This window comes from Puma concolor, chromosome D1, assembly GCF_028749965.1.
Source record: "Puma concolor isolate L17-30 chromosome D1, mPumCon1.1.hap2, whole genome shotgun sequence".
In the NCBI taxonomy this organism is placed as follows: domain Eukaryota; kingdom Metazoa; phylum Chordata; class Mammalia; order Carnivora; family Felidae; genus Puma; species Puma concolor.
Genome location: NC_141676.1, coordinates 48,793,375 through 48,814,710, shown reverse-complemented (window position 1 = coordinate 48,814,710; position 21,336 = coordinate 48,793,375). Strand labels below are relative to the sequence as shown.

The following is a 21,336-nucleotide window of genomic DNA, read 5'->3' as shown; positions in this document are numbered from 1 at the left end:
AAATCCCCTAACTCTCTCTTGACACCTAACCCCCTGCAATTTTTTTCTTTTCCTCATTCCCCTTCCATCACTGCCTCCTCATTCCTTGATTGTATAGGTTGACTTAGACTCTCTCCAGCAAAGTAAACCCTTCTGGTTTGGGGTTTATTTTGAGGAAAATTAGACTGGCAATTAGAGAAGTAAAGTTTGCATAGTAATGTTTGTCCTGCCACAGTTTTCACTGTCAACTATTAGGTATATTTCTTTGATTTTATTTCCAAACTAATTTCTCCTTATTCCCTCCCAAGACACTTGCATGTTAATGGCTTAAAAATCCTGATCTTTAGTCCTACCTTTCCCCCATAGCTACAAATTTACCTGCTTTATAGATACTTCCACTCACATATTGTTTCCATACCAGAAACACCACATACTCAAGCCAAACTCATTATCTTCTATCTCAAATATGCTTAATTTTTCTTTGTACCCTAACTTGGCTAGTGAAAGAACCATTCATGTAGTTGCCCAAGTTGAAAATTTCACTGTCCTTGTTGAGTTACTTTCATATCTCATCAGTTAGCCACTATTTCTGATTTTAGTCTCAGAAATCTCTCTGGAATCCATTTTCTGTCCTATCTGCACTGCCAGAGTCCAAGCCCTTATCATTTTGTACTGGTACTCTTTGTCTTACTGTCTCTAATCCCTCTTTTCTGTAGTTCAGCAATTCCCATTCACTGATCCTGGGATCAGTTGGATCAGATTCTCTGGGATTTATTTTGCTTTTGTTTATGTGTTTGCTTCAGTACATCTCTCTAGGTCCTAAACATGAAAAAACATTCTGATTCTTTTGGGCTGGGTTAGGGGCCCATGATTTTGAGCTTTTATAAATCTCCTTCGATGGGTCCAGTGATCAGCTAGATTTGGTTTAACAATTTCTTGTTATATGTATGATGTAACATATTTTACATCACCACCACTAGAATCATTTTTTAGAGTCCTCAAAATCTTATTATATCCCTGTGATGATCATAACCCAATGATGCTTTCCTGTGCCAATCAGAGAGTATTTAGCCTAGGAATTAAGACACCACAGAATTGGCTCCTTGCATAACCCCCCTCCAGTTTCATTTTTTTCCATCTCTTCCCTATTGCCATGATACCATAGGCTGTAGCCACTATATACAACTGGTTACCTAGGGAACATTGCTCCCTTTTTCATATCTCTGGGCCTTTGCAAGACTGTAAAGCTCAGATTGTCACTTTTTTCCATCATTTCTTGTCAAAAATCTTATGGATCCTTAAGAGCCTAGCCTAAATAACATAACTTTCATGAAGCCTTTCCAGATAAATCAGAAGTTGTTTCTCCTCTGAGTTCCCATAGTCTGTGCTGAAATTATAGCATTTAGTACAGTTAGGTTCAAAGTACTGTGAATTGTAAATTGTCTCTCCTTCCACATACTGAGCTCTCTTTTTGCTTAATGGTAATGGTATGTGTATGTAGCGGGCCAGGCTGTGGTAGGGGAAGGAATGTGGAAGGAGAGACCACTGGGAAGGTAGAAGGAGTTAGATCCCAATCATAGGACTTGTTTACTTGCTCTCAGCATGTCCACATTATCCTAAAGGGTTATCTTAAGTACAGTTCAGAAAATTATTTCTTCTAGTTGATTGGTAAAGGCCAATCCTTTGATTGGTACTTATCAGTGAGTTAGTTGTCACTGGTAAAATGAGGAAAATAAGGTCCATGTAGTCAGTTTTTCATAAAACTAGACTTATTTAGTGACTCTTCTTTATTCTGATTTTTATAACTTTCTCCTTTGCTATCTTTTGTAGAATGGTAGCAGTGTTAGAAGTATAAATTTTAGATGTTTTTGTCTGAAAATATGAAAAAGTTAAAAACCCTATTTTGAGCCCCCAATTTAAAAAAGAATCATTGGTCTATGAAATTAGGACTACTGGGGCTCCTATTGCCTGGATATCTGGGAAAGGGCCTGGAAGAAATGACATTCCAACAGCAATGAGCACATCTAGATTTTTTTTTTTTATTTTGAGAGAGATAGGGACAGCACAGGTTGGAGAGGGTCAGAGAGAGACGGAGAGAGAGATAATCCCAAGCAGGCTCCACACTGCTAGTGCAGAGCCTGATGCAGGGCTCAAATCCACAAAAGTGTGAGGTCATGACCTGAGCTGAAACCAAGAGTTGGATGCTTAACCAACTGAACCACCCAGGTGCCCTGAGTGCACCTAGATCTTTATTTCCATGACCATTCTCAAAAACATCCAACCAATCAAACAAAAAACCCCCAAGGGATCCTTGGAGAAATGGCTGATTTTAGGAGTGGGGCAGGAAATATATAAGATGAGCCTGGGTTATCATACAGTGCCAGAAAGTAAGGAAGTACACAATAAAAACACCATGATGGGGGTAGGTCAAAGGGACACAAGAGCAAACTGAAAAGATTCCCAATGATCAAAGCAGGAACAATTTGAGCAAAAAATAAATTAAATAGCATTGGATTATAACATAAAGTAGAAAATAAATATTCATCCACACTGATGTAAATAAAGGATTGAATAAATTAATGAGGGAAAATAGATGAATCTCCTCACAGGAGAATTCCAAATAATTTATGTAGATATTCTGCTTTCAAGGAGGCAGAGCATAACTGCCCTCGATTTATGTATGGGCTATGCATAGTGACTTCTTTCCAAAGAGTACAGTATGGAAAGAGGGAAAAAGAGTAACTTTACATTGGAGAAAACTGATGGACACCAAGGTTAATATCAACAGTGATAGGTCATGTTGATAGTATCTTTGATATGCTGTGATGAAAATAGCACTTTACCTTTCTTTGTGTTCTTTCTCCCCTTCTCCAGTGTAATCATAAGAAAACATCAGAGAAACCCCAGTTGAAGGATATTATGCACAATACCTGACCAGTACTCCTCAAAATTGATGTGGTTATCAAGAACAAGGAAAGTCTGAGAAACTGTCAAGCCAAGAGAAGCCTATGGAGACATTACAACTAACTGTAATATGATATCTTGGGTGGGATCCTGGAAAAGAAGAAAAGATATTAGGTAAAAACTAAGGAAGTCAGAATAAAGTATACATTTTAGTTGATAATAATGTATCAATATTGGTTCATTAAGCCTGGCAAATGTACCATACTAATATAAGATGTTAATAATAGGGGAAACTGGCTGTGGGGTATATGAGAACTCTTTGTTACTATCTCCACTTTTTTTCTAGGTAAATTTAAAACTATTCTAAAAAAATATATTTTTTAAAAAGTAAATGGCCTTGGGGCGCCTGGGTGGCTTAGTCGGTTAAGCATCCGGCTTTGGCTCAGGTCTTGATCTCACAGTTCGTGAGTTTGAGCCCCACATTGGACTCTGTGCTGCCAGCACAGAACCTGGAGCCTGCTTCACGTTCTGTGTCTTTCTCTCTCCGCTTACACTCTCTCTTTCTCTCTCTCTCAAAAATAAATAAACATTAAAAAATTTTTTTTAAATAAAAAGTAAATGGCCTAGATACTAAAGGAGGACATCCTAACTCACATCAGCACTGTCTGGAAATTTGGGCATTTCCTGGAGAACAAACACAGAGGAGAATGCTCTGAGCTGGTTTTAATATTATTAAAAATGCTCTTAGGTCAAACCTGACCTTACATATAGACTATTATGATAAACAACTAAATCTTATTTACATTTAACTAGGAGATTGAATTGACAAATAATTGCTTTTCTTCCTGTTTGGAAACTTAAACCTGTGTGTGTGTGTGTGTGTGTGTGTGTGTGTGTGTGTGTGTGTGTGTGAGTGAGTGTGAGTAACTCTCTCATTCCTTGGTAAGAATTTATTTACTTGAGTGTTATTATTATTGTCCTTAGAAACCTGCTCTTCCCTAGTTTGATTTTGCTTTGGTAACCAGCTAAAAGTCTACAGAAGGGCAGTAACATGCAGGATTCTTTGCTCTGGAAATCAACATGATTCAATCTTGTTCAAGCCAGTGGGCATTTATGAATTCCCACTTTGTGCATACATGTGCTGGGCATCAAGTGCTCTGCTTTACTCCAGCTTTCCACCCTTAGAAATCTGCTTGTTTTTATTGGACGCACATTAGCATGTTTATACTTGATAGTTGGCCTAGTTTTTATAAAAAGCAGTTAGTTTCACAAGGGCCAGATTGTAGGTGTGAATTGGGGTCATATCTTGCATTCTTCTAATTTCTCTTTGCTCAATGGAGAATAAAGAGAATTTGGCTAGGAAGAAGGAGACTTGTAGACCTGGCTCTACTTCACTTCTAGCTATCAGCGACATTTGGCTTCATTTTTTTAACTTTGTGAAGGAAGAATTTAGAGGAGCTTATCTTGGATCCTTGTGAGCCTTGCATTTTCTGACCATATGAGCTGGACCAGGTAAGTCTTTGCTGAGGTTGGTGTCTGCATCAATGAGGGAACGGTTCTCAAAGGTTTTTAGTGGTTCTCTTTTTTCTTTGTTATTGCAAGTGGGTTTAGGAAAAATTCCCTGAAGTTGGGACAGGAGTCCTAAGTTGTTTTTCTTATCTCCCCACTATTGTTTTTTGGCAAGTGCCTGATTTCAAGCTTACATACTGGAATAGTTTATATCACTCTCTTGTCATTTGCAAAAGGATCTGGTGGTGTAGGGAAAAGAATATGGGCTCTGCAGTCATTCTGACATGGGATTGAATCCTACCTTTAGCACATAAGTAGACGTGTGACCATAGAAAAGTGATTTAACTCCTCTAAAAATCAAATTTTCTAATAAAAAATGACAGTAATAATTCTTCTCAGAGAAAACATAGTGATTAAATAGGACATGTGAAAATGACTGCCACTTAGTAGGTACTCAGTGTTACTCCTTTCCTCTCTCCCTCCCTTCCTTCCTTTCCTTTCCTTTCTTCCTTAATGATGAACGTTACCTATTTCATCAATATGTTTGCAGTTGGCATCTGGGCTATCTAGTGATCATATGTGGATGGGTGGGGTTTTTCTCCTTCCCCCTTCCTCCTGAGGAGGACACACACCTGTCTAAATTAATAGATGATAGTGTCTTAATATATAGTAGATGCCTTCAAGATGAGAGATCTAGTGTGGAAGATCTGATTATTTTTCAGCTAACACACAAAAGGAAGACCATTACTTAGGCTCTTTTTTGCTGTTTCTTCTTCACTACTTGAGAACTAGATGAGGCTAATAAAACTTAAGGACTGACAAACCAGAATTTCAAACTCATAGACCTCAGCACCTGGAAGATTGTAAATGAGTGAAATGGGCTGAGTGTGAAAGAAACGGCAATAGTATTACAAGATCCATAGGACATGGCACCTTTATTTTGGCATGAAAATGCAATAGACAGTGAACACTGTGGTGGCGTGAAGCAAGAAGAGACCTTTTTTTTAATGAATGAATGCATTTTAATATGAAATTTATTGTCAGATTGGTTTCAATACAACACCCAGTGCTCATCCCAACAGGTACCCTCCTCAGTGCCCATCACCTACTTACTCCTCCCTCCCACCCCCATCAGCCCTCAGTTTATTCTCATTTTTTAAGAGTCTCTTATGGTTTGGCTCCCTCCCTCTCTAACTTTTTTTTTTCCCCTTCCCCTCCCTCATGGTCTTCTGTTAAGCAGAGACCTTTTAAAGGGAACAGCCACTACTCAGTCTGAGATAGTTATTGTTGTGTAGGAATATGGGTTCTTGATTTCCAGATCTTCCCATTTTTCTTTTTAAAAACGTTTTTTAAAACGTGTATTCATTTTTGAGAGAGAGAGAGAGACAGAGCGTGAGTTGGGGAGGAGCAGAGAGAGAGGGAGACACAAAATCTGAAGCAGGCTCCAGGCTCTGAGCTGTCAGCACAGAGCCTAACGCAGGGCTCAAACTCAGGGACCAGACTGCGAGATCATGACCTGAGCCGAAGTCAGACGTTCAACCAACTGAGCCATCCAGGTGCCCCCAAATCTTCCCTTTTCAAGGGAACCCAGAAATATAAATATGTGAAAACCCTTGATTTCTTTAAGGATTTTATTTTTAAGTAATCTTTACACCCAACATGGGGCTCAAACTCACAACTCCTGGATCAAGAGTCACATACTCTACTGATTGAGCTAGCCAGGCACCCCTCAAGTTTTAATTCCTGGCAATTAACCCAAAATTTAAGATAATACTCTGGGCCAACTACCAAAGACTGTGCCAGCAGTTTATGGTCTCTGAGCTGAAGGGACCATGGAGCTAGCTAGCTGTGTAGTCACTGGTAAGGGAAAGAAGATACTAGTCCAAACGGGAAGACAAGAGAGAGGGAGACAGAAAGCTAGAAAAACAGGACAGGGGAACAATCCTGAATCTTCAGCTCTCTGTGAATTCTGAAATGGATTGTAATGTATCCTAAGTAAAGGACTGTTTTATGGGTGAGTACTTGACCAACTTAAAATAAGATCCCCTGAAGCAAGCATAACCCCACATGGTGATGTATGTACCGCTGGGTTTACAAATATTTGTTTTTCAACAACCAAAGTTGTCCCTCTTACTTTTGCAAAAAAACAGATTACTTCAGTTTTCCATGAAAATTATAACGCATCTATGCAAATAAGGGAGCAACAAAATTTTCTAAATGTTTTTATTTTTTTTTTGACACAAATATTTCTGCACCTCTTGAGCCCTTCTTGCTGATAAAAGAACTGGCAATACATTTGTTAATGACGCTTTCAAAATGTGCTTTGGTGTATAGAGGTAATAATGTACTTTTTAGGTATGTTAATAATAAATTAAGGTTATAGTGGCTGCCATATTAGAGAAAATAGTGAATGGATTAGTCTTAGCAAAAAATTAGTTTTGCAAGTAGATAAGCTAAGGATATCAAAACTGAAAAAATTAGCTTCATACATTTTATTGTTTGTAAGTTTTTGATAAATAATATTCTATTATAGAATATAATACCTTACCCAGCACCTGACATATAGTAGGAATGTTTGTTAAATGTTTGTTAAATTCTACTGCCTTTTAATACAGTAATTTTCTTCAGTACTAATTTCCCAGATACAGTTCCGATAAAAATAAAAATTTGTAAGAGATTGGGGGGGTTCCTTTATAAAATTATGTACTTCTAGAAAAAATGGCAGCAGCAAGAGAGAGAGAGAGAGAAAAGAAAGTGTGTTCTAAAAAGTGATTCCAACTCAGATTATTCAGAGATGACTACTTTGACCTTGTTTCTACTTATAGTCCCTGCTGACAATATACTGGCAACATCTTTGGCCTCATTCTTTTTCTCTACTTATTTTGGCTTTACAGAGATCAGGTCTCAAGTCATGGGAATGTCCATGACCTTCAGTTGCTGAACTTTTCCTTCCTTCTTTTGTTCTTGCCTGGCTCAGAAGGGCATGCCAGGTGATGCATGTTACTTTTTCAGAGCTGAAGAAAGGATCTGGCCTGTGGAATCAATAGAGAAAAGCTTGGTCTCAACAATCTCTTGGTTCTCAACGCACCTCTTGTCAGCCAGCTGAGAAGCCTCTTTATAAATGCGCTCTGATTAGCTGTTTTAGGTTCTTGTGGTTTGTAAATCTCCTTTCTCCCACAGAGATATTATTAGGACATAGCCAGGCTAGAAAGGCTGTGGGAAGCTTTGGAGGTAGGAGGATCCAGAAAGGACTGCAGTAAGAAGGGAATTCTGTTCGGTGAACTCCATAATCCAAAAGTAGCCCTGAGTTGATTCCATTTAGGAACCAAGGGTGGACTTTCTTGTTTGGTTCTTTGGCCCTTTAAGTTTCCCCATCTAGGACCAGGATATGAATCAGGAAAGAAATCAGCCTCAGGTGTGTCCTCTCATTTCTTTCTCTTCTAAACTTCAGCCTCCAGGCATCGCACTGTAGTTTTGGGCAGACTCTTGGGCTCTTCTGAATTTTTATCAGCTTTCTTTGATTCCCCATTAGGATTGCTATCATCAACTTTCTCTTCCTTTACTACTTTGGTTTCAATCATTTCCTTCTGCTGATTCTTGTTTGTAAAAGGGAAGGTCTTCACATACCTATAGGCATAAACATAAAATTAAAGTGAGACACTTCTATGTAACATATATGACAATAGATAACACTTTGTCTGTGTTGGCACGTATTAGCACAGTATGCTGGTACCTTTATGTCAGATGCTAACATGTGCATTCTCAAATACATTGCATCCCTACCTTAGTGGATTCATTTAGATGAGACAGTAAATTTGCAGGCCACACTTAAGGCTGACCTCACAACCCTCCCACCAACAACAGAGAATTCCGAATCAAAATAAAGCATATACTTCCCCCCTAGATTTCAGTCTTTTCTTTTTATCTCTTGATTTTCAAAGGGACACCCACTGACCTGTTTCTAAAGGCTGGGTGACATGCATGTGCTGAAATAGTAGGAAAGATTGGGTGTTAGGGAGGAGAGGTGAGAAGAGGGAGAAAATTTACGATGTGAGAAGTCTACTGTCTCTGTTTTGACTGACGAAATGCTAACAACGACCCTGGAAAAAACACAAGATAGGAAGGTGACAAACATTACAAGACTAACAATGTGCCAACAACCCCACCTTTTGATGTAGCAAACTGCGAGACCAGCTGCAGCAGCAAAGAAGAGGAGTGCAAGCACTAGCAGAGCCGTGGGGACACCTGGAGGAAACAGAGACATCGTCTGTGGGTCCTTTGCTTACACAGTGTTGTGTGCTGCTCTTCTAATGATTCTTTACACGCATGAAGACAACAGATAATGCAGGAGAAAAGCCTTCTCTGTGACCACAACGGGGCTACTTAGAATGTTGGGCCCACATCTGCTTCTTTGCTTCTTTTCCTATAGAATCCCAGGCCTTGCCTCTCAAGCTCTATTCTATAAATTGCAATATCATGGAGTCCATTTCCTCTCTGTGGCTGTGGGATGATAGGTTTGGAGCTAGTTAGGTGTAAACCCTTCCTTTTAAATAGGAAGACAAACTTTCTAATCATAGGCATTTAAAGGCATATATATATAAATATATATATATTAAACTCTGATATATTAATAGTGTCTTATTTTTAAAGTCTTTGAGTTTTAAAAGTGAAGCTACTTTATACTCATATACTATGATTTTTAGTTTAATCATTAAGGTTCTTTAGAGCCCTCAAGTTCTATGACTTTATGAAAGTTGAGTTTGCATTAAGGTTTTACTTGTATGGCCAATCTGGAGATAGCCTAGTTTTTTATGTATTTTCTGTTATACATAAACACACAAACACACACAAATATTCTGCAAACACAGAAAGCTTTTACCTCCAAACCCAACAACTTCATTCTTGAATGCTGCTTTATTTTCAATGTAAGATTCTGTTTCTGTAGATATGGTGCTAGTTTCCACAAAAGCTTCTGTTACACAAATCAACTTTCTTTTCCGTCGAGAAGTGGAGGCCAAAGCAGAAGTAGGAGCAATAGTAGGTGTAGTAGAGTAAGGTGCAACAGTAGATGAAGCCGAGTATGCACTGTCACTGGTGATCATTTCTGTTGTGTATGTTGCCTCATGAGTGTTGAATATGGGATCTTTGGTGGTGATAATTTCTGGAGAGCATGAGTTAATCCGAGTATCTGTTGGGGGAGGGAAAAATAAAGTAACAAGTAAGTATTGTAACACCTCCTAATGTTCTTCCTGCCTCTAGTCTTACTCCTTTCCAGTCCCCTTATACTGCAGCCAGAATGGTCTTAGAAAAATGCAAATCTAATCATATCACTTCCTTAGAATCCTTCAGTGACTGCCTCTACTCAGTGGCCCATAAGGCCCTTTGTGATCTGTCTCCTGCTGACATGGCTAGCCTTATCTGACCAGTGTGTCTCTCCTTCCTCTTGCCTACTCAGATTTCTTCAGTTTCTTTGATGTGCTTTCTCTCATATCCAAGCCTTGACCATGATGCTTTCTTCACCTGTAAGACTCTTTGTCCCCTCTTTACTTAGCTATTACTTACTCTTCAAGTCTCAGATTGAACATCTCTTTATTAGGCAGACTTGATGACTAGATTGGGTTCCGAGGCATATGTTTTTGTACCTCCTTATACTTCCCTTGTCAAGGTTCTCATTGCACTGCTCTACACTAGACTGAGCTCCTTGGAAGCAGGACCCCTGTCTTATCATTCCCTGTGCCTAGCACATAATACATGCTCAATAAATATTTGATGAATAAAGAAAGGAAAGAAAAGTGACAGGATGGAAGGAGTAGCTGGGGAGACTGAATATATACAGATGACACCACTTCAGGACAAAGATCTAAAACCAGCTTTCTCTGTGCTCTTCAAAATAAAAAAAATTTTAAGGAGGGGAGCAGGGGCTGGATATAGGTTTATCTGTTTCCTATCTGTTGGCTCTGGTGGAGAGGAAACTCAACATCTTTGAGCAGCTAACTCTGAGCCAATCATGACACTTTATTTAGCAATTTTATTAAACTCTCATTTTATAGGGGGAAACTGAAGTTCAGTGAAATTAAATAACTTGCCCAAAGTCACATACCTAGTAAATGGCAGAGCCATATGATATATTATAATATGACATATTATAATATATAGTATAATATAATAGATATAATATGAGTTTGCATCTATTTCAAATTCCTACTTATTTCTGGCAGTGGGTACCATCAGCTGGAATGTTAGCTAGGAAAAAAAAGTTATTTCATTCATTTTTGAAAAATACCATAAATTACCAATCAAGGTCATTGATACTATTGATAAAACATTTTGACTACACACACATTCAGTCAGAATTTTATACTATTTATTATACTTATAAAATATCTCTATTGAAACACACATTATCCTTGACCTCTGCCTTGAACTTTTAGTTACATTTCTCATTCTTGAGCACATGCTAAGTTTTTCTTCAAAAAATGAAAAATTTTCAATATCAGGGAAAAAACATATGAGCACATTATATGTTGGGAACTGAAAATACAGATACAATTAGGTCTAGTTCCAGTTTCCAGGACAGAAGTATTTTGATAAAGAGATTCACAGAGGAGATGGCATTTGAGCAAGGTATGGAGGATTAATGTGTTTGTTCAACAAATATGTATTGAGTTCCAACTCTGTGGAAAACACTGTTCTAGGTGTCAAGGTCATGATACAAAGAAAACAGTTCTTACTTTTAAGGGCCTTATATGCTAATGGAAGGATAAGATTTTTTTTAAAAGCCAGAAATTTCAGAGTATGATAAATGTTAAGAAGAAAATTAAAGAGAATAAGGATTAAACTGGTAGGGGTGGGGGATGGGAGATAGATACTTTGAATTAAAAAAATTTTTTTTAATTTTAATATAATTTATTGTCAAATTGGCTAACATACAGTGTGTACAGTGTGCTCTTGGTTTTGGGGGCAGATTCCCGTGATTCATCACTTACATACAATACCCATTGCTCATCCCAACAAGTGCCCTCCTCAATGCCCGTCACCCATTTTTCCCTCTTCCCCCACTCCCCCCCAATTAACCCTCAGTTTGTTCTCTGTATTTAAGAGTCTTTTATGGTTTGCCTCCCTCCCTCTTTGCTTTTAACTATTAAAAAAATCTTTTTTAATGTTTATTTTTGAGAGAGAGAGACAGAGCATGAGCTAGGGAGGAGGAGGGACAGTGAGAGCAGGAGACACAGAATCCAAAGCAAGCTCTAGGCTCTGAGCTGTCAGCACAGATCCTGACGTGGGGATTGAACTCACAAACCGTGAGATGATGACCTGAGCCGAAGTCAGATGCTTAATCGACTGAGCCACCAGGCATCCCAAGAAGATACTTTGAGTAGGATGATAGGAGAAAGTGAAGTGATACTTAAGCTGAGGCCTAAATGATAAGAAGTAGCCAGTCATTGAAAATCGAGGGCAAAATCATTCCCAGAAAAGAGAACAGGAAGTTCAAGAGCCCAAAGCTGAATGAACTCAGTATGTTTGATGAATAAAAGGCCAGTATGTTTGGAACACAGCAGAAGCTCATCTAGTATGCAGGAAGGAGTAGAATATTCCAGTCAATAGGAATAGCATGATCCAAGAATCCAGAAGTTTGAAAATGTAGTTACAGAAAAATGATAAGGAGTGCAGGGTGGCTGGAGAGTAGAGTGTATATATGATTGGTAGCATGAAAGACTGCAAGCAGGAGATGAAACTGGGTAGATTGACTAGAGCCAGAGTATTGAGATTCGTAATTGCCTTGTTAAAGCATTTGGAATGTATTTTGTAGGAAATGGAATTTTCAACTGGGTCCACAAACCTCCCAACTGATATACAGGAGTTCTCATACATGCTCACTTTAATGCGTAAAAGGCTTCATAGTTTACATCATATTCTCAAATAGGAAGTCACCAAGGGCTACGGAGCAGAGGAGTAACATAATTATCAGTGGAGGTGTGTGGAGGATGAAATGCAATGGGGAGAGAGTACAATCCAGGAATAAGGAAGGAGATTATTGCAATTGCAAAGAAACAGGGGAATCCAGAAATATCTGGAATCCTAAAAGTTATATTTTAGAGATCTCCTAGGGAAAATTGATTTTTTGAACCCTGGCTATAGGTTAGAATCATCTGGGGAGCTTTTAAAAAATATTGATGCCCAGAACCCAACCGGGGCCTGGTATATTATTGATGTGTAGTCATCACCATGGAAGGTGCTACATGGGAGTAGTGGCTCAAGATTTAAATCCTGGCTCTTTTCCTTATTGACTAGGATCATAGTAAAATATACTCTAAACATCAGTTATTTCTCCTGGAAAATAGAAACGATACCCTTCTGTCATTTTACTGAGGGTTAATGAGATAATAAATGTGTAGGGCCTATCATAATGTATGAGCATGATAGACAGGATCTATCTAACAATTACTTTCCTTTGCCTCTCTGTTCATTAAATATAGCCAACAGGGCCACAGTGTGAGGGAGCAACAGCAGTCTGGTTCCATAATTCCTACTGGGTTGAGGACATACCTCAAACTATGAATATGATTTCTTTAGAATGTGCCAAGTGTACTGATGTTAAACACAGAGTGTAGTTGGAGTCCAAGAGGAAAGATAGGAGTAAAGGGTATGGGAAGGCTTCTTGAAGATGATGGCACTCGAGAATTGAATAAAGAGTAGCAGTTAACTAAATAGGAAGATGGGCATTGTGGTGGAGGGAACAGCATGAAACAGATGGTGCATGCAGAGCATTCAAAGCACCTTGATCTGGTCCCCCAAAGCTCACAAAGATAGCAATAAAAAAGACAATTAGGATAAAGCGTAGCGTCAGGTTTAAGTTACTCTGATAGACCTCACAAGATAACCATAAAAAAGAAAGTTATAAAAACAAATGGCATATGTTTAGGATTAGCATTTGAATAAAGGTTAGATTATCTCTGATCCTCACAAAGATGGCAAACAAAAGCAGATGAACCTAATTTATTTCAAACTGATAGTATAACTACACAGAGTTGTGAATTTTTCAAGTCCCTTTTGCACATACTTCATTGACAGTACACCCTTAGAGGGCTATATTCTGGGGACTAAAAGAAATGCAAAGAAATCTCAAATTTCACTCAATGGGTTCACTCAATAATGTTGGTTTTATATTTTGAAACTATCATAGGATGAGAAAGTATAGTAATATTATTTATTGGGAACTGTGATTTTCTGTGTAAGAGAAAAATATAAGTGTAAAACAAAGTAAACTAAGAAAAAGCTTGACCTGTTATATTTGAGCTGGAAATATCAATACAAATTCATAATTTTTATTTTTTATTAAATTTTTTAAAAATTTATTCATTTTTGAGAGACAAAGAGAGACAGAGCATGAGTGGGAGAGGGGCAGAGAGAAAGGGAGACACAGAATCAGAAGCAGGCTCCAGGCTCTGGGCTGTCAGCACAGAGCCCGACTCAGGGCTCTAACTCATGAACCACCAGATCATGACCTGAGCTGAAGTCAGATACTTAACTGACTGAGCCACCCAGGTGCCCCCAAATTCATAATGTTTAGATATAAGTCTGTATTTTTAGTGGATAGCTCTCTCTCTCTTTCTCTCTCTCTCTCTATATATATATAGAGAGAGAGAGAGAGAAAGAGAGAGAGCTATATATGTATAGAGCTATCCACTAAAAATACTGAAGAAGCAGTGAAAACTCCAGTAGTAATGAAAACTACTTGCATCCAGATCTTGGTTTCAAATTAACATTCTCCATTAAAAAGAACATGGCTTCTTAGAGAAATAAATGGCTGGTTCCATATCAGGGGCAGAGAAAGTACAACGTAAGTGTGGGACATGCTATTATGTCAGAAAGCAAGGAATTACTCAAATATTAATGGAATAAAGAACACAAAAGTCAACTAGAAGGGGCTCCTACTCACCAAATTTGGGACAATTTGAGCATCAAAAAGAATAAAAGAATAATAATTGTAAAATTGATTACAACATATTGAACACACAGAATAAGTAAAATATAATGTATTCATAGTAGTATAAGAGGGGGGGAAGAAATGTGTGTGGGGGGCGGGGTTGGAGAAGAGAGAGATTCTTCTGCATCAAAGAATTCCAGTTAATAAATGTAAAAGGAAGATTAGAAACATCACCATTTTGTAACCCCACATATAATAACTGATTCCAGTAAGAATAACCAATGGCTGCTTAAACTCTAGGTACTAGATAGTTGGGGTCAGAATATATGCATGGTGCCAAAATATCCCATTATAGGTTACTTACTCATTGCAAGGGGAAAAGCATATCTTTATGAGTTCCTTTAGAGAGGTCTGGCAGTCACCATATTATTCAAATGACCAAAGTTAGCATATTAATAGTGGGACATACTGACATTAAGTTGGGATGTGATTTAAAGTGCACAATATCATCTATGAAATATTATTCTCAAAATGTTGAACAAGAGTCTAATCAAGCCTTTAGATCTAACTTTAAGCATACAGGAAATATAGGGGTTGGAAGTATGAGTTAAATGAAACCAGGAGGAAATACACAAATCCAAGTCCTCTTCCTCTGACTCCATTTTGTGAAGTCCAGAGGGCTGGGTATCATATCATCACATTGACAGCTGGGGGGAAGGCCAGGAAGTTGAAAGGCTAGGTCACTTGACAGGCATGGGCTGGCTATGAGATAAACAGGTTTGTGAACCACCAATTCCCCAACCAAAAGCGGTAGGCATAAGAGGCAGAAGAGAGAAGGAGGATGGTGAAACAAACAAAAAAAGCTTTATTCCACTTTTGACTCTGCCACCAACAGAACAAGCCAAACCTTCATTCTGAGCTATCATTTCATCCATGAAATGAGGGAAGAGGACAAAGCGTCTTTCAGGGCTCTTTCTAGGTCAAAGCCTCCTGATTCAGAGAACTGCTTGGATCGTATGTTGCCTTTGGGCAACATAATGTTGCTGGTGCACACTTATCTCTTGGATCTTAGAGAATGACTTTGGAATCTGCCCTTGTATATGACCACTCAGCTGTCTGACCTTTAGAAGGTCAGATTTATGAGTATGTGTGAAGTGTAATAAATCAGCAGAGAATAAGTATTTAGTGAAAGAAAAACTTTCTGGAAAGTTCCTTAGGTAGAGCACTTGGGATAGGTGGATATGGTCTCCAAGCAAAGTTAATAGGATGACTGTGTGACTATGAGCAAACCAATTCTATTTCCTAACTTCAACTCCTTCCTTCATAAAATGATCTTATTCTTAAAAATGTCAAGTGTAGTGAGGCCCCTGGGTGACTCAGTTAGTTAAGCATTTGACTCTTGATCCAGCTCAGGTCTTGATCTCAGGGTCATGAGTTCAAGCCCTGCACTGGGATCCATGCTGGGTGTGAAGCCTACTTAAAAAAAAAGAAAAAATGTAGTATCTGAATTTCCTCTCCTTTAAAGGAATGTAGGGTAAGGTAAAGAGCATGCTTTCAGAGTTAGACCTGTGTTAAAATCTTTGTTGTAAGTGAGAACGTAGACAAATATACTTATGTCTTTTGGGTTAAATTTTCTCTGCAAAATGGGAGTGACAAAGTATACCTTATAAAGAGATTGTCAAGGTTCAGTATGATAACTCGATACATTGCTTTGTCTATAGTGAATATTTCCTTACCTTCTTCCTATTTATCTTATAAGATGGAGGAATGTGGGTAATGGAACCTGCTGGGTTGCCCTCTTCCTATGTTGCCATTTAGTCATATTTTCCCTAACTTTTTCCTCTGAGGAGAACATGACCAACTCTGGCCTGGTCCTACCTAGAGGCAGTATTGGGAGTATTAAATGACCATCACCAAGATTCCTTCTGCTGCTACTCAGGGCTACTCAGACAGGTCATAGAGCTAGAGAAAACATGGAGAGGCTACAGATATGACTCACCAGATGAGTTGTAACAGTAGGCCAAGAACTTTTTGCTGAGTGAATTTCTCCAAACCAGGACACCCATCCCATTCTTCCCACACTTGGGGTTCGGGAGAATCCGAGGGATGACCAGAAACTTATCTGCAACCCATCCATAGCTATAACAGAATACACATTAGTTGAATGGATACATTTATCTCTACTGCTGAACAAGAACACAGAGCTGGAAGAGGTCCAGCAGTATTGTGAATACAGTTGTTTCTCACCTGCAAGTCTCAAAGCCAGACCTCCATGCTGCTTCAATCTGGTCTTTGCTGGCCAAAGTTAGTCCCATCAGCCTACAGGCCTCCTGGGCTTCTGTGAAATTCAGCTGCTGGGTTGTCTTTTTGTTCACAAGGGTGACCCCTACAATTCTGCATGGTGCTGAGATGGAAAGTTCTGCAAAGGAATCACAGAGGTCCTCAATTTGCCGCTGTCCTTGTTCCCAGCCTGTAAGCTATTCTTCCTAGTAAAGTATTATTGTCTTGTTAGAGCAGTGAGGTCCTTGTGGCTGGGATTGACGGTTAGCTATAACAGGCCAGACATTTCCCACAAGGAAATCCTGCTGGGTTAGGGTGGGTCTTTGCTCTGGTCCCAGCTGTACCTCTCATCAGATTTGAGTCTATCCTACACCACTACATTAAGGGGTTTTTTACATAGAGACTTGTTCTTTACATAGAGACTTTCGCCACCAGTTCCTTGGGTTGAGTCTAGGTGATACAGTTGCTGCAAACCTTTTTAGAGTCTATAAAATGAAAGGTCTGAGATTTTGAGAAAAATAGAATTCAGGGCTCTGGTTAATAGAATAGCTAACAATACACCAAACCAATATGGCTTGGGAACACCAGTATTTCTGAGATGGGCTGAAAAATGTTGCACTTGGTATAACACAATGTGAGCTTTCTCAGTCCCAGGTGTTCTCTGACCATTGAGGGGCAGGCTTACTCAGAAGTTCCTAAAGAAATCAGGCAGTAAACCTGGCATGACAGAGAAACTAAATAAAGTTGAGTTTTAGAGTCTGGCCTATGTCACTTGCTATCTCTGAGATCTTAGGCTAGTTATTTAATCTTTTTGAGCCTCAGTTTCCTTATTCATAAAATTGAGAGAGTAACAGTATCTATTGTATAGGGTAGTGACAGTTGAATGAATTAATTCAAATAAAAATGCTTAGCATAGTGCCTGTCACAAAGTAGGTGCTCAGTAAATCATAAGTAACATCATTATGTTATCTTCAAAGCTTTTTGGTTTTAGTTCTCTAATGACTGATCTCTCAAGGGAAGGTGAGGCAGTTGAATAGATATGTTGTGAATATATTTTACTCAAAAATTCATGAATCCAAAAGTTCTTTAGATCACTTTCTTGGATCTGGGATTTATAGACCTGTATAAAATTGCAAAATTGTATTGCATTCAGGTGCATTATTCCTATTGGGCTTTGTCCACAAAAATCCATAAGAGGGCATTGCAATCTTCCAAGAGGTTGCTTGTACACAGATCTGTGTGTTGGATACCCAGTCAAATGCTTTGATCACTTTCTAGGTTCGTATTTAAAATAAGTTTCTTGAAAACATAGAAGGAGCATTTCTAAGTCCTCCATGTGGCCTTGCTATGCTCTGGAGCAAGAAGCTAGAAGAGGTAATATGTATATGATACACAATATTTGTGGATGGCCTTATTTGCTTCCAGACGTTGCCCTCACGATGAGAAACCAGAGAGTCAACACCCCAACATGAGTGTTAATGACAAAACAGCCTCTTATGACTATATATATGTACTAATACTAATACCTATAGCAATACTGATATTAATACTAATACTAGGGATACCTGGATGGCACTGACAGTGTGGAGCCTGCTTGGGATTCTCTTTTTCTCCCTCTCTCTCTCTGCCCCTCCCCTGCTCTCTCTCTTTCAAAATAAATAAATAAACTTTTAAAAATACTAATACTAATTCTAACATCTATCATCTGTTTATGCTACTCTGTGCCAAACCCTGTCTCCTTTAATAGAAAGTTGAGACTCAGGGAGACTAAGTAACTTTCCCAAACTCAAGGATATAAGCACGGATATAGGACAGATTGGGTGCACAAACCCCACAAACTCTAAAAGCCCACTATTTTGCTTCCCACTGTGTTATGGAGGAGAAAATGAACACACACACACACACACACTCTACAATTAGAGCTAAACTCTCCAAACACACCATTTGTCCTGGAATTTGGCTTAGCCCATGAGCTTGCTATTGTTCAAATCTCATGGCTGTTTCTTTAGGAATACCTGCAGAGAAGGTTTATTAATTACACTAGAAAGTGGTATTGCTACTCTTCCATCATAACTCATTTTTACCTTAAAAGTTATTATTTAGAGTAATGAAGGACCTATTCTGGACAATGGACCTAGCTTTGATTATTCACCTGTTATTAATAGGCTCTGGGACTCTGGAAAGTTATTGTTCTCATTTGTAAGATGAAAATGGTTGGTTCTATCTTCTTCACAAAATTTTTGTCAGAATTAAGTTAGATAACTTGTGCCTAGCAGGGACTAGGTCCATAAGAGATAGTCAACAAATATTAGTCGTTTTTATGCTTTCCTAGTTTTTTTAAAGACAAAAGTAGGGAGTTGGAATCCAAGGGCTACTCCACTAACCTCTTCCTTAAGAATTTTTAGGAAACAGCAGGCATAGTAGAAATACTGTTATGTTTGGATCAGATAGAGTTGAATTCAAACCCAAGCTTTTTTTTTTACCATCTATACGGCATTAGGAAGTCACTTGGCTTCATTTGAGCCTGTTTCATCTATAAAATGTCTACTTGAGAAGATTTTTTTAAGTTGATTTATTAATTTTGAGAGAGAAAGTGAGAGCACAAGAGTGGGGAGGGGCAGAGAGAGAGAGAGAGAGAGAGAGGGAGAGAGAGAGAGAGAGAATCCCAAACAAGTTCCCTACTGTCCATGAAGATCTCAAAAAACGTAAGATCATGACCTGAGCCAAAATCAAAAGTCAGACGCTTAACCAACTGAGGCACCTAGGTGCCCCTTCTTGAGAAGATTAAATGAAATTTCATATATTACATACATAAAAGTTATATATAATATAAAATATGATATATATAATTTAATTTCCTTAGGAAATTTTTGACATCATTAAAGATAGTCCAGAGTGCAATGGAATTATTGTTAAAGAACAATTTCCAAAATATTTGAGTCATGGCAGCATTGTGGGGAAAAGTCTCCCAGGAGAATTTCAAAGAGGACCAAACTTATTTGAGAATAACAATTTTGGAATTTTGAAAAAAAAAATATTACTCTAGGCTCTCATAATAAATATAACAATATATGAATCAACTCAGGATATCTGATTCCTACATACTTTATATCACAGAGCCTATTCCAGCATAGGAACACACAACTTTCTTTTTAAAGTGCTCAAATTTTCATTTGCCTGGAGCTATAATAAGTGATTTGTGGTTACAATTTTTTTGCCTACATTGCAGAGTGAGGTTACCACTTAGGCATCTCAAAAGCCTGGAAATCCCTTAAAGCTATTCCTTTTTGGTAGGGAGATAATGACTAATTTTCAAACCTATATTTTCACATTTTTTCAGTTAATTTGCTATTTATTTCATATTAAAAACATATGCATTCAATTGTAATACAGCAAAATTGAAATTAAAATAATTATATTGACACTTCCAAAAATATAAAACAGGTCAATATTTAGTGAAAGTTGGCCATTTTTCCCAGCTTTTAGTGCTTGCTTAAAATTCATTACAATCATGGTTTATTTCTTCAATGAAATACTTTTAAAAACAAATGATCCCTCCTCAATATTTTGTTTCAAAATATTCTCATTAAAAAGATTCGATAACCAAAAATAAAAGTCAAAATAACATAAAGGTAAATGTGAATCATTCTGGTGAAGTCAACAATATGGTAAAAACATTTCTGGCAGAGCAACACTATGAACTAGATCTGTGGATATTGAGGGTCCCCTACTCCCAGCAATCCATAGTTAAGAATTTGGAAGGCTTAGGACAGTTTGCAAGATCTTGCTTTCTTTGCCTCAGGTTGGAAATCTGGTAAGAAACCTACCTTCTACACGGAGAGAGCCATGGACCAGGAGCTTTGTGGTCCAGATGGAGGCAAGAAGCAACATCAGGCTGAAGCACTTGGCCATTATGCAAATCCCTTATGAGCCAGAGAAGCACCCTGGGTGGTCACTGGTAGTAATAGAAGCAGGCAATCACCAGTCTAGATGGAGTCTTCTGGAAATATATTGGAGCCCCACTGCTTCATTTCATAACTGAGACATCCGGATTTCCCTGCTTTCAAGCTTCTGACTTGTCAAGGTCACTGGGGGAAATGAGTGACGTCCTTTAAATGCCCAGGCTGTACTTTGTGGATTGCTTTCTGGAAAATTTAGCTAATGCTGACTCAGAAAACACACAAATGAGGAAGACAGATAGCACAGCATAAACTGCTAGAGGTTTCCCCAATTCCCATATTCCCTGCCATCCCCTACCTCCCCAAACAGCTCAGTTCTGACATGGTTCATTGTTATTACCTGTGGAGCCCATTCATTTATATACTCTTAGGAATGTCTGTCTCTAAAGGAGATTGAGCATGGATTGTGCTTCTTTTCCTCCCACAGTCAGTGATTTTTTTTTTTTTCTCCAGCTGCTTATCTTTGAGAAGGCGGCGGTTGTTGGGCAGGGGATGATGCAGAAGCTCATGAAAGCAAATGCACACTTAAATACTGAGAACAGGGTGTATATGCCTATCTTTTCTCATACACCATGGCAAGTGATTCTTTCTTCAAAGAAACAAGACACACACAATTCATATTTAGAAAACACAACTGGGGGACAATTCACAAAATTTTAGTCATTTTTCACTTTACAAAAGGATTTTTGAGGTTATAATAGTAATTACCACAAGCGTCCTTTATATAATAACTCTCTCTTTAATAGCTTCTCTTTTATTCTGGTAGACCAAAATTCA

General features: G+C 38.3%; 1 protein-coding gene and 1 long non-coding RNA gene across 2 annotated transcripts in view; one reads left to right on the top strand and one right to left on the bottom strand.

Annotated features, from left to right (window-relative positions):
- LOC147576659 (uncharacterized) overlaps positions 1–21,336 on the top strand; it is a 205,288-nt gene that overhangs the window by 18,738 nt on the left and 165,214 nt on the right. The window contains exon 2 of the long non-coding RNA XR_015241020.1: positions 2,854–3,057. This is a non-coding gene — a long non-coding RNA (uncharacterized LOC147576659). The remainder of the gene's footprint in view (positions 1–2,853; positions 3,058–21,336) is intronic.
- On the bottom strand, positions 6,006–20,726 carry LYVE1 (lymphatic vessel endothelial hyaluronan receptor 1). The gene is made up of 6 exons (XM_025928964.2): positions 20,428–20,726; positions 16,568–16,739; positions 16,320–16,459; positions 9,272–9,580; positions 8,559–8,637; positions 6,006–8,019 (listed from the first exon to the last, which is right to left on the bottom strand). Exons 1-6 carry the CDS (start codon positions 20,510–20,512, stop codon positions 7,833–7,835), a joined length of 972 nt encoding a protein of 323 aa, XP_025784749.1. The 5' UTR covers positions 20,513–20,726; the 3' UTR covers positions 6,006–7,832.